The 13,938-nt window shown below is 43.2% G+C and overlaps 1 protein-coding gene across 1 annotated transcript; it reads left to right on the top strand.

Moving 5' to 3' along the window:
* The first annotated feature begins 5,084 nt into the window (after positions 1 to 5,084).
* On the top strand, positions 5,085 to 13,532 carry lhx1a (LIM homeobox 1a). The gene is made up of 5 exons (XM_067508176.1): positions 5,085 to 6,007; positions 7,589 to 7,812; positions 8,288 to 8,571; positions 10,390 to 10,555; positions 11,543 to 13,532. The coding sequence occupies exons 1-5, from the start codon at positions 5,838 to 5,840 to the stop codon at positions 11,920 to 11,922; spliced, it is 1,224 nt and encodes a 407-aa protein (XP_067364277.1). The 5' UTR covers positions 5,085 to 5,837; the 3' UTR covers positions 11,923 to 13,532.
* Positions 13,533 to 13,938: the final 406 nt, after the last annotated feature.

Below are 13,938 nucleotides of genomic sequence, written 5' to 3'. Positions count from 1 at the left end.
CTCAAGACACGCTGTGTTCACCATTAAATCAACTCCTTATTATTAAAAGCCAAAAAAAAAAAAAACGGCAGATGGTTTGTAAGCAGCATCCATAGCTCGGACTGCTCTGCTCTATATTTTAATGCAGGTATCAGCAGCAGCCAGCTCTCCCTCTCTCCATGCTTGCGGGCTTTTTTATTTCAGAGCGCAGAAATCCGCTGCGGTGGCAGCAGCAGCAGCAGCAGCAGCTATCTGCCGCTCTGCAGCCATGCAGCCCGTCCCCTGAGCATTGGCCAGCGGGCGATAATATCTCAAAGGGAGTGGTTATCGCCACACATTATATTATAATCATTAGTGATCCTAGCCCTTTCACCCCGACTGCAGAACAATCGCGGAGTACCATTAATCTAAACTACGGGAAGTGCTTTAGAGGCTGCTTCCCAGCGCCTTTATGGGGCTCTGTTTGGAGCATTTTTATATGAGAAAAAGGCAGCTTTTTTTTTGCTTTGGGTCTATGGTGAAGGTGCAGGGTTGGCTCCGATGGAAATGATGCAGTTTGGCTGATTTGTTTAACTGATTTAAAGTAAAATGTCTGGAAAGCATCTGATCCATGCTGCGTTTGTGTATTCGTTGTTATGGGCTTCAGTGGGAAAAGGTTTAAAATACAGTCACATTCTTTACTCACATAGAAATAGGAATGTGTGTACATTTATTGATCTTGCACGTACATATTTACAGATAATTCAAATGGCCATAGGCTGCATCAATTCAAAATTGGAAAGACACTTAATTTAAAGGCCTCCAAGTGTATTGAAAGTACTAAGAATAATTAGTATAATTATAATTAAATATTAAAGTAGCTACAGCTAATATTATATAAAAGTCATAACAAATCACAGATGGATCCAGTTTGAGCTTTATTCCTAAACACGGTATCACTGAAGTAAAGTTGACTTTGGATGAAGAATAACTGGAATAATGCGTTGGATTTAAAGACCTAACATTACTCCAATAATAATAACAGTCCTATCATAGACTAAGTCCCCTGATTACCCGGATTGAATTCGCCCCCTGCAGGAGTGAGCAGGACTCTGGCGGTACAGTCGCAGTGATGTGGTGATGGTGGCCTTTCTGGATGACCTCGGAGTCTCGTGCCGGGTTAGTGCTGTTCCACAAGCCCACACTCCCAGTACACTGAATCATATGAGCTCCCTCAGAAGACACTCAAACAGCGGAGTGGTGGTTTTGTAGCTGTGGGTAGTTGTGGAGGTCGGAGCGTGTGTGTCTGTGTGTGTGTGTGTGTGTGTGTGTGAATGAAGAGGGGGGGTTAACTGACTGAGAAGGGACAGCTGTAGGGAGATGATCTATAAATCCCATTGGATTTCTCTCAGCACAGGCCTGGGTCGGAGTTGGAAAGTCTGGAAAATGTTTGCGTAGAGTTGCTGTTGGCTCAATAATGCACGTCGAGTTCACATCGGCATATGTTTGGCTGCTGATCTACAGGGTGGAGGGGGGCAGTGGGTGGAGGGGGGTAGTGAGGACACAGCTCAGCCGGTCGATTTTAGTACTGCGTGGTTTGCGTTAGCTGCTGCAGCCTCTCAAATCTTGTGCTGTCTGCTCAAATGTCTCAGTTATATATGGGGCCCTTTCTGCTGGGATGGACGGGTGGTTGGATGATGCACGGATGGATAGAAAAAAGGAGTGAGAGTCGGATTTCGGGTCTGGGAGCGCGTGATAGTGGGGTGAAAAATGATTGACGGACTGGGTGAAGCAGCTCCAACACCTTTATGGTCATGTACGCACTTTGTGTGAAGAAACCCGCTTTTTATATGTTCGTCGTTAAAGAAAATACTCATTTCATGCACCTAAATGTCATTAGAAAACATCTATTTTGAAGACACTTCGAAGATGTGACGAACTAATTATTGTCACATTTCTCATGCTTTATTCTTTCTTTCTTTCTTTTTAAAAACATTTTACATTTTCCCACAACTGCTACGAACAATTTCCATTCTGTTTCACCTGAAAGTTTTCTGAGCGGGAATAGAGATTAAAAAAAGAAAATACTAATGATATTATCTAGTATTCCTAAAATAAACGCATTCATAAGCCAGAATGATCGATGCGCTTTATTATAAATTATGAATGCCAGGGCCTGTTCGCAATATTCTTTGGCAAAAAAAAAAAAAAAAAGGAAAAAAAGTCAAGCTGCAAAACAGCCGAGCCGAGCGGAGCAGCGGACCGGGACCCCACCCTCCTCCTTCTCCACCTCCACCCCGGTACACTCAGATGATCAAAGCTCCAGTTGGAGGTGGCATTTCTCTCTGTATCACCGAAGTCACAGAACCCCACCCCCCCTTTCGCTCGCCCGGGTTTTAAGGTCACAGTCCTGCCACCCAAACGATACCTCATATTTTAAAGCCTCTTTTAACTCATTTAATGATCAGCTCGATTCAGTTTTTATTCTAAAATCCTCTCTTTCCTCAGCCGTGCCCCTCATACACTGTTGTGGTGACATTGTGTCTCTAAACTGAGCCTGGAGGAGAGAGGGGAGACAAATAAACGTGTCATGATTAGAATTAATGATTGCATGCATCTTCACAGCCTCATTCATTATCTCAGATTAATTATCTCACAGTGTACCAGTTCACTTGTCTGCACTTCATAAACCCCAAATCTCCTGGGCTGCTTTACAACACTATAGCCCTGATAGGAGAATACCCCGCTCTCTAAATGTGGTAACATGGCATGTAGTGGGCCAAAGTTGAGTTTCAGGGACGGAAACGAAAGGGATAAACTTAAAATGCGGATAAAATAAAAGTTCAGTTAGTGAGCATGAATTACAGATACATTTTAGATCAAATTGGCTGTTTAGATTTTTCTTTTTAGCTACCGTTATAGCTTTGATATTCATTTTGTGCACAGGCCTGCAGAAGGGCCTCCTGCTTCCAGATTAAAGCAGAACAAAAGATGGGGAAAAAAGAAGTTTTGTTTTCTTCAATTTGAGCACAGATGTTGCGCCACAAATTCCAATTTACAGCTTATGCCTGCATCAGAATGCAAATATGAGTGAGAATAAAATTTATTGCTAGTGAGGGATTACAGTGGTAAGGTTAAAACCGTTTTTGCATTTAATAGTGTCTTTGCCTGGAGGGGAGTTGAGATATTTTTAAGCCTATAGCCCATATTTTGATTTCCTTCTATTCATGGATTAATCTGCCTCTGTGACTCTGGCTTTCTCTCTCTCGCTCTGTCTCTGGCTTATTCTAAATCAGGCAGAGATTATCCCCACTGACAGACTATCTAGGCATCTTCAACACATGAAAATAACAACAACTTTTCTTGTTTACATGATGCGTTTACAAGTTTGTGTAGCAGAAGAGAGTGTGCGGCCTGCAGACTGCGGGATTTGGGAGTTATTTATACGAACGAGGAGAACACATTTTCATTGCTGATTGAGTTCTGTGACAACTTGGAGGCCCACAGACCCGCACAGACCGGCAGTGACCCCCTGTCTCTCCGTGTCTGTGATGGAGACAGAACCAGAATGCGCTCAGACGCACAGACCTCCAACAAAAAAAATAAAATAAATAAAAGTAGAGCAAAGTAAAGGAAAAAAAAAGAGAAGAAGATTAGAGACAACAGAGAACAGCAAGAGGGTGTTAAGGATGTAGAAGTTCGTTTTGAAGCTCTATCTCTTTTCTCCAAGCCAGTAACACGTGTCCTGTTGTAGGGGCGCTCCCCAGACGCCAAGCGGCAGCTGGACGGGGACGGGCGGGCGTTTTGCATGAGAAGCAGCTAATTTGCAAGAGGAGGCTGGCAGGCTATTGGTAGAGAACAAATTGATGTCTCCAGGTCGCTTATTCTGCTTTAAAGTGCGTAAAGAGCACGATTCCATTTTTAGCAAATAAAGCTGCCATTCTGTTTCTGTTTTCCAACAAAGACAAACACAACGGATTTTTTTTTTTACTATAATTACATTTATTAAACCATTGTCTTACATGCCACAGTACAGCAGTTTGTGTAAACCATCGTTTCCAAAATTAATTGCTCCAAACTGGCAAACGTAAATCTTGATTAGACAGTGGAACGAAACAAATTTGTTCAACCAGCATGTGCAGCCTTTTCTCCAGACTAAACAAGCTGAGCAAAAAGGAAAGAAATCTCAGAAGCGCCGAAGACACAAAAGGCTTGACTGACTTGACTTGACTCTTTGATGGGTAATGACTAATAATCCAGCAGCCTGTTAGGCTCATGGTGTTATTTACTTAAGGTGGACTTGAAGTGGATTGGATCTCTCCTAATGAATCGTCCGAGGTGTCTGGGCCGCGAGCTCCAGACGGGCTGAGCTGAACGAGCTGTCAACTTTAGAGCCTTTCTGTCTTTCACTTCCACGCTTCCTCTCCATCACACCACAGGGGAAGCAACTGAAGTGTGCTACTGCTAATGCGCAAGGAAACGTTGGGTAAATACACGTCGGGCCGTAATGCTGCTCGACACCGGGTAAAAGAGATTGTCCAGCAGCCAGTCACCACCTGAATAAGACCGAGTAGTTCTGCAGCTTCCTGCTGTGTGATCATGATGCATAATGCCTTCACTTGTAAAGCAGTATTCTAACGCAAAGCTGCTTCATTGATGATAAAAGCAGACAGATGTTTTTTTTCCCACATAACAAACATACACATCCAACTCAATGTAACTTTACATGAATAAACAGGGAGTACGTCATGCACTATGTGCCTCCAGCTTCTTTATCCTGAAGACGCCTCTATATCTACCTGCTCAGACTCCTCGTTCATGTGCCCCTCATGCCCAGAAGACAATTTGCTCAGCTGCTGAAAAGTGGCGTCTCTCCCTCCGCGCTGCTCGCCCTCCACCGCGGCTGCTTCCTCCAAACACATTCACTAGCATATGACAGTTGGCAGGGAAATTCTTGACAATTGGTGTCTTGAGTGTGCGGCATAAATAGCAGGCAGAGCCCTCGCTGGGTTATGATGGGGAGGCTTGATGGTTGCTGGCATGGTGCAGCGCTGATTGGTTCGGCCGCAGGCTGACGTCAGGAGGCTGGGAATAAGGCTGGGCTGGAGCTTTAGAAGGTAGACAGTGTACTGGAGACCCAGCGCATCCCAGCATACGCACGGTACTGGAGACAGAGGGCATCCCAGCACACACACTGACTACCACCGGAGCCGCTAACGCATCCCAGCATCCGTCGCCACGAGCTGAGCATCCAGGATCATCTGACAGGGCGAGAGGGGAAAGCACTCTCTTTTTTCATGTTCTGGGTGTGTGAATTTGTTTCTGGCCGGGCTCTGAAGAGTGGATACGCTGCCATGCCCAAGTGCACTAAATTATTTACATGTGTGCGTGCTGTTGCGTGACAGCTCTGCCCTAAAAACATTTTATCAGACGTCCCTTCCATCAGTGACTGGCACACGCCGCTCTTCTCTGCCGATGCGTCACTTCAAGACCGTCGGGACAACCAAAGTGGCTCCGGTCTTGTTGTGCGGGCCGATCTGCAGCTTCCTGTGTTGAAATCTACATTTTTGGTTGATTTACGTGCTTTGTCCCGGATCCAATAAAGGACTGACTTTTAGTTTTTGGCTTTTTCACCTGAGAGAGAGGACGCGGCCGCCAGCATTCCTGTTGGTTTTTGTGTTGGACACTGAGCCTTTTTACGCATGCAGGGAGAAATCTGTGGTGACACCTGATCGACTGGCTTCCCCGCGTACACTGACCCGGGAGCTCCAGGCGAATCGGGGTTGGGAGACAGCAGATAGCCGGTCAATGCTTGGCCTGTGCTGTTGATTTTGTTTGTGTGCGTGCTTCGTTTTTGGGGTTGTAGCCCAACCAAAGCCATGGTCCACTGCGCCGGCTGCGAGAGGCCTATCCTGGACCGCTTTCTGCTCAAAGTGCTGGACAGAGCCTGGCACGTCAAGTGTGTTCAGTGCTGCGAGTGCAAATGCAATTTGACAGAGAAATGTTTTTCTCGAGAGGGGAGACTGTACTGCAAAAATGATTTTTTTAGGTAAGGTCTGGGAAGGTGACACAACAACCAAGCAGTGTTTGTGTCTGGTTTTATGTCAGGAAAAGTGTAGGAGGACTGTAGATGGTAAACATGCACATATGTCTTTGAGACATTCAAAAAGACGTTTAAATAGAAGCACCGGAGCAAAGGTGGTGATTGCGCACTAAACTATGTACAGTTTACCCAAACAAATCTCAGTATCAAATTGGGTTAACATGTTGGATTAATTGTCAATCACCAGAAAAACGCCGCGTTCACACATTTAATATCAAACCTTTACATTTTAAAGCACAACAGGATAAACACGACTATAGAAAATACCGAAATATTGCTACATTCTCACTGAACCCAGTGGATTACAAGTATTTACAATGGGCGCTTTTTTCTTTCTTTTTCCTCTTAATAAATGAACAGAGCGACCTGTCCGTGCCTGTAGGCGTGAATGAGCACTTGGAAGCGATAAGCTTTGATTAAGAGCGAGTAATTAAAAGCTTGTTAATTTGAATTCTTAAGTAAAAGTACAACAAAAGAGAGGCAGCTGCATTAAACGCGTGTGCACTCGCTCTCAGCAGGGTGAGGGGCGGTTTGTTAGGAAATCACACTTGGGGTGTTTTTTTTTAACAGCGTGCGGGCAGCCGCAGGGAGCTCACAGGATCAAACCCAGGCCGGAGCAGCCGCTGCCTGGTGTGTTTGCTCAGTCCGACTGAGGAGGACGTGATAAGTGGATTTGAATAGTAAACTAGTTGAAAAGATAAAGTCCGCAAACAATGCAACCACAGACGTGCAGTCAACAAGCGGTGCACACCTCTCAATACACATTATTTACTGGCCAAGTCAATGGAAAGGGCTCGAACTTATCCCAAATCCAGCCTGCTGCGTCAGAGAATTAAATGAATGCGTGGATTCCCTGAAACTCCTCGTGTTTCAGGAAGCCTGCTTTCAGACACACAAAAAAAATGTAACGTTTTTAAAAAGCAAAAGAAAGTCATTCGTTCAGCGGCCCTGTACACACATGGTTTATGGAGGAGGGAAAATCATTTGTAAATTTAAGCACAAGGTGGAAATGAAAGGCTGAGCTTATTCGCATCACTAATATTTTTTTTTACAAGAAAAATATTAGCAGAAGGACGTATTTTTCAAAACGTGCATATTGTTGTTTTAGTTGCAATAAAAACCCATAAAAATAATCTTTAGTATCTGAACAATACACGTATTATCATTATTATTAAAAATTTGATAGTACAAGCTCCAAAAAGTGTCTATATTTGAAGCCGCCTTTTTTTTTTTTTTTTTTTTTTTTTGTATCAGGAGTTTCTTTACACAGACTTAATTTCAGCATCTTTTGACTGTTAAATATTTTATATGGATGGTTAATAATTGGACTTCAGAGTCGAAAATTCCAAACTCCATCATGTCTTCTTGTTTAAAATGCTGTTGTGTGGCTGTCTTCTACAAACCACGGCACCTCTGTCGTTATCATCAAACCTGCTGAACTGTTATTTAAATCACATTCCGAATAAATTCGGTGAAGCCTCTCTCTCTGATAACAATATTGACCCCCTGCTCATGTTCTTTCCTCAGGCGGTTCGGCACCAAGTGTGGCGGTTGTTCGCAGGGCATCTCTCCAAACGACTTGGTTCGAAGGGCCCGGAGCAAAGTGTTTCACCTCAACTGCTTCACCTGCATGATGTGCAATAAGCAGCTCTCCACCGGCGAAGAGCTCTACATCATAGATGAGAATAAATTCGTTTGCAAGGACGATTACCTAAACAATACGAGTGTAAAAGACACCAACCTCCTCTCAGGTACAAACCCCTGCGTATGTGTGTGTTGCAGCGCAAGTTGTGATGAATGTGATATGTTCGGCATCGCAGTGGCTTCATCATTTCCATGACATAGACGGCACCAGCTAATATATTGATCTTCAGATGGGCCTGTGATGTTAATAACATTGTATTTGTTCTGTAATCTCTTTTTTGTTTGTTTTAGTGTGTTTACAATTTTTACTCAATATTCAAGTCTCTAATTCACACTGTAGAAAAACACAGTAGCTGTTTAAAATACATTTACATTTCAAGCTTAGATGAAACTCTTGGCAAATATATGGTTTATTGTTGTATTTGCTAGCGGCAGGTCACCGACCAGAGGTCAAAGTTCAGCCACATTTAACTGGACACTGCATCATCAATGTCATCACTACAGTTTTTGGAAGAACGCGATGAATTTCACTGCAATACAATTTCTGGGGGTTATTCTAATTTCCTTATATGCTGTCTGCAGTTACGGCGTGCAGCGACCCGAGTTTATCACCGGACTCTCAAGACCAGCTACAGGACGACGTGGTCCTAAAGGACACGGAGATAGCCACCCTGTCCGACAAGGAAACGGTTAATAACGAGAACGACGACCAGAACCTCGGAGGGAAGCGGCGCGGCCCGCGGACCACCATCAAGGCCAAGCAGCTGGAGACGCTGAAGGCGGCGTTCGCTGCGACCCCCAAACCCACCAGACACATCAGGGAGCAGCTAGCCCAGGAGACCGGTCTCAACATGAGGGTCATCCAGGTAAAAATAACTACATTTACCGATCTCCCCTATTCTGCTTGAAACCGAAGGCGTTCTATTGTTTTACTATGAACACAAGCAGGGACGGCCAGGATGCAAATGTGGGTCTTTAAAAAAAAAATTAAAAGTGGTGTAGATATATAACATAGTTCGCTGTTTATATGGGATCAAACTTTGCATTATATGTCTGCACGTTTCACTAAATATTTAATGTAATGTGTTTTGCCTGAGATAGTTTAAAATGTTATGGAAATAGAATCCAGGGGACACCCACAGGTTGAGGAGGTGGGCTAACACCTTTTCTATTTTATAGGGTGTTACGCACCCATTAAAAGGTGTGATGTAACAGCTTATATTTTACGGAAAACGTCTGTGCCAAGCTGCCAGACTACCATAACCGGGCAGGCCTCATCCCATCAGAGAGGCTCCACCTCCCCCTGCATCACCTCCCCCTTCCACATCCTTCACCCCTCTTTAAAGGAGACCTCTTCCCTTCAAACTGTGCGGTCACATTGAATTCATTAAGCCAAAGATTGGCCGACGGACGAGCTTGATTTGGAAACGGGTAATTTATATGGGTATTTTTGATTCTTGGCGCTCAGGACGGGGCAAAGTCGCCAACTGGCGCCGGGCTGCTGGGAGCACTGGGAGTCTTGGCACAGCGTTGCCATCACGTTTTGCGACCACATTTAGCCATGCTGAGAGCATTTCCAGCCAAGTGGAAAAGGCAGAAATCTGTTTCAAGGGTCCTCAGATTGTCTCCTCAGAACAGGGCCGCGTTAGGTTAAACAAGAGCAAGACAGACAAGTGACAAGAGCAACGTGCTATTATTATTATTATTATTATTATTATTATTATTATTATTGATTTTGTATGAATTTTATGAGAATGTTTTTATTTTTTCTTAAAAAGAGGGAATACATTTTGTAAACTATATATTTATATTGCAAAAAATATTAAAACACATCCGGAAGTGTAACAGACCTTGGGTAAACAGAGCCTTTGTGCATTGTTAGTTTACAGCTTTTTACAACGGGTTTTTTTCCAGAGAAGAGCTTCATAATGTAAATCAAACTGCAGGGCAAATCAAAGGTAAAAAGGTTTAGCGTAGCAGATTAACAGTCATAAAGTGAGAGTGGCCAGGTAGGGGTCTCTAATATGTATGAGCACGAGGGAAAAGGGAAGAGCGTAATTAAAGGAAGCCGGCCTACAGATTATGAAATGATAACCTCCAAGAGCCCGGTAATATACTGGTAACAACCCTCCTGTTAAGTATTAATTGGAGATTTTAAGCCCCCGCTGCTGTAGCCTTCAGCCGGAGTAAATGGAGGGTTAAAAGATCATTAGAGAGGTTAGATGTGAGTCCCCCTCCAGTAAAGATAATTGGGCGCAGTCCTCTCTATTGCAGAGCCTTGCGGATTTACCGCACGGCTCATCACGCACGCCGCAAAACACACAGAGAGCGCGGTTATTTACTCTATAATAAGAAGCCGATGCCGTGCAGGTGCCAAGGTAAATATAACACCTAATTACACTTTCTTTTGAATTGTGGGGAATTCACACAGTCAGCTTTATTTGCATATTTACCAAATCAACAACGTGGCAATGTATTGTGTTTGTTTAAACATTTATTCAAACTTCACTTCTGCCGCCTAAAATTCACACGTTGGCAGCGCACATCCCCTGCTCTATCCCCCCTCAGCACGCACACTCCGAAGAATATTGACGTGCAATCAAAATGGCGTCAGCAGCCTAGTGCTGAGTAACTGCAAGGTGACCCGAATATTTATGTATTTGTGTGTGTGTGTGTGTGTTCAGGTCTGGTTCCAGAACCGACGTTCCAAAGAGAGGCGCATGAAGCAACTGAGCGCGCTCGGCGCCCGGAGGCACGCGTTTTTCCGGAGCCCGAGGCGGATGAGGACGCTGGTGGATCGGCTCGAGCCTGGGGAGCTCATTCCTAACGGGCCCTTCTCATACTACGGAGGTTAGTTTAGAATTTAGCCAGGTTTGTCAGAAATAAACAATTTACAATAAACAATTAAAATAAGATCTAAAATCTAAATTTTTTCCCTGCTGTAAACATTATTCTTAGATTATTTTTACCATATGGTGTAATTCTGTTTAGTCTCACTTCATTTTATTTAACACGTTTTTAAATATATTTCCTTATACCCCAAACAATTTTCTTTAATTCCCTGCTGCCATGGAACAACCATTTTATTTCTTTAGGTTCATTTCCAACCATCATATTACAACAAACAAGGTGCTGGATGAGAAATTCAGCTATTTAATGAGGTCTTTGTTGACTCTATGAACTAAGGAAACAGATACCATGTCAGGCCTGTGCACTGCCTGTTTTTTAAACTCTTTTCACAAAAAAGCCCCTCAAGTACACAAGATTAAAATAATATACATAACTCATTGATTTAAACAGACACTGTGAGTATGCCAAGTTTGGATTTTCAGCCAGCTCCTATGCAAATTCAGAAGTGATTTATTATTCAATTTGGGTCACCTCGCCCACAGCGTTTTGGAAATGAGTGAGCAGTGAGTTACGTTTAAGTGAAGTTAGTTTACATCTGAGTGATTTGATACCACTCTTCCTTCAAATGCTCTCAAACATCTGATAATTTCATTTGTGCTCAGGTCTTTGTCCTTTCTGCTGAAGCAAAAAGTCGAGTAATATTATGCTGAATTGAAAAAAAATCGGTCTCAGTAGGTGGAATAGCTGATGAAATGGCCTCCATTTTAATTAATTTTGTGGCCACATTGTTCTCCCCACCCAATTGCAGTTTTGATTTAAGTGTAACGTGCTCTGTGACTAATGTAGCACGGCGAGGGTCTCTCTCCCTCTCTCATACAAATCAAGCTTTGTATATTCAATGAATTCCTCAACATCTCTGGAATTATTCCTGCACACCCATTGTTCTAAGAGCTAACAATTTTTTTTTTCTCTTTCTTGGATCTGCAGATTATCAAAGTGAGTACTACGGCCCTGGAGGGAACTATGATTTCTTCCCTCAGGGGCCACCGTCGTCGCAAGCCCAGACCCCGGTCGATCTCCCCTTTGTACCCTCCTCAGGCCCCACAGGCACCCCCCTCGGAGGTATGGACCACCCTCTACCAGGCCACCATCCCTCCAGCGAGGTGCAGCGCTTCTCTGATATCATGTCCCACCATCCAGGGGACTCTCCCAGCCCAGAGCCCGGAATCCCGGGGCCACTGCACAGCATCTCCTCAGAAGTGTTCGGCCCCAGTCCACCCTTTACCTCACTTTCTCTGAACGGCAGCGGATATAACAACCACCTGTCCCACCCGCCCTCGGAAATGAACGAGGGCACCGTGTGGTAGCTTTTTGAGTGGACTTTCCTGGCGAGAGATTCGATAACAGAAGGTGATGGAGTTTTACGGTGTTGGGGCCTGGGGTTCAGAACAGGGACATGGATATTGACAGGGTTAGGGCAATGCCATCGAATCATCCTTTTCTGGTGTTTTCATATTTATTTATTTATTTATTTTCCCATAAGATTAGTTCATTTTTTTGTGGGAATACCGTATCTAGCATAAAAAAATATGCTCAAGAACATTGTTTTCAGTATTGTGTTTGGGTGTTTGAAATGCTTCTTTTGCGTACTCCACCCCATGCCCACCCTGCGTCCAAAACTGGACATAGAAAAAAAAAAAACAAGACAGATAAAAAGGTGGGTGAGACTGCTGAACTTCCCCTCATTTGACCCCCTTTCTTTGGTCACCTGAAGCACCCTGTCACCTCTCCTGACTCCTGTCAGTGGCCCAGCATAACTACCAAACTCCCAACACTCACCAGTGGGGTAAAAACAGCCCTTTCCAAATCTCCTATAGTACGTCCTGAACACAAAAACATCATTAGGTAACATCAAAGACTTATAGCTTTACAGAGAAAGAATAATGGGGCCGAGGGTTGGTTGTGTGGTGACCTGGCACTGTAGGAAGGCTGAGCTGCATTCAGACTATGTTTGAGGCACTAGACATGTCCCCCCCCCCCGTTCATTCAGAAGCTCCTCAGACCTCTTTGCCTCTCAAGGCTCTGCCATATTGACACTTAACCTTTTTGACATAATGTTTCTGAAGGCCAGAGGAAATGATACATTTTCCTCCATCTGGACAACTTTTATTCTTTTCTTGGTGTCATAATTTCCACCAAATCGGAAGAAGGCCGCCTTCAAAAGGCAAACAGTAAAACCCTCTATGGATTGCAAACCCTTTATTTAAAATGGAGGTGAACTTGAAATGTTGAAATGAAGTCTACCTTCTAAAAATCTTCTACTGGGGTTCTAAATGGGACTTAGAACAGTCAACTGTTTACGTAACCTATTTAATTCAGGAGTCCAGAAGTCTCGAAAACCATGTTTTAGAACCTCTCAATCCATATAAAAATGTTCCAAGCAACCAACCAAACTTTTGTATTGATTTCATTTATACTGTATCAAGATAAAAACACATTTGCTGGGGTTGTGGTTCACTGTGCTAGTTTGTACAAGATGTTGTTTACAAAAAAAAGCTTAAAAAAGGAATAAAAACATAGACATTTGCCAAATTAAAAAAGAAAAAAAATAGCACAAATACTGTTAAAGTGCTTTGCACCATCATCTGCAGAATGTGTTGAGACAAAATGTGTTAAAGGAGTAATTGACTTCTTAATTTTTTAGTCTGCTGACAATACATTCATAAAATTGTTAATATAACATACTTAAGTTTTATTTTTGTGTCAACGGAGAAAAATCCAAACTATTAATAATTGATGGTCAAATATGCAGCTAATAGCTGCTACATCTCTTTGAATATCAAGGCTTCATGTTCTGTCTTATATTGTTCCAATAAACCTAAGCTTATGTGACCTCCAGTGCATATTAGACCATTCACTGTATAAATACATGTTGACAAAAATGTGTTTCTAATAAAACTAGAAAATATCCTATGAACATATTTTCTTTGGAGCAGCTATGTTACAGTATTCTCCTACAGTACACAGCCAGAAAAACCATACATCACTAAGGTGCTTATCAGGCCACTGTCTCTCATTTCATAACGAACACCTTTTGTCTACATGTCTGATTTCCCATTCACGCCGAGTGTGAAATAATTGGCCTTTCCAGACATGGTGACAGGTAAACATTTGTTAATTCTGATTAATGGGATTCAAAACTATTGGGTGAAAGTGTAAAGGCAGTTGACAGAAAGTGATGAACAGACAGCGGAATAAAAGAGAACACAGCAGCTTTTAGCCGACTTGTAGAGTCGTGTTCTGCAGTTTGACTTCTTTGGTGCTAGTCTTAAACTGTCAACATACTATTGCCTCTTTTTTCCCTGCCGCAGAGTTGCACTTGA

This window comes from Channa argus, chromosome 6, assembly GCF_033026475.1.
Source record: "Channa argus isolate prfri chromosome 6, Channa argus male v1.0, whole genome shotgun sequence".
In the NCBI taxonomy this organism is placed as follows: Eukaryota; Metazoa; Chordata; class Actinopteri; order Anabantiformes; family Channidae; genus Channa; species Channa argus.
This window is presented reverse-complemented; position numbering and strand designations above follow the sequence as displayed.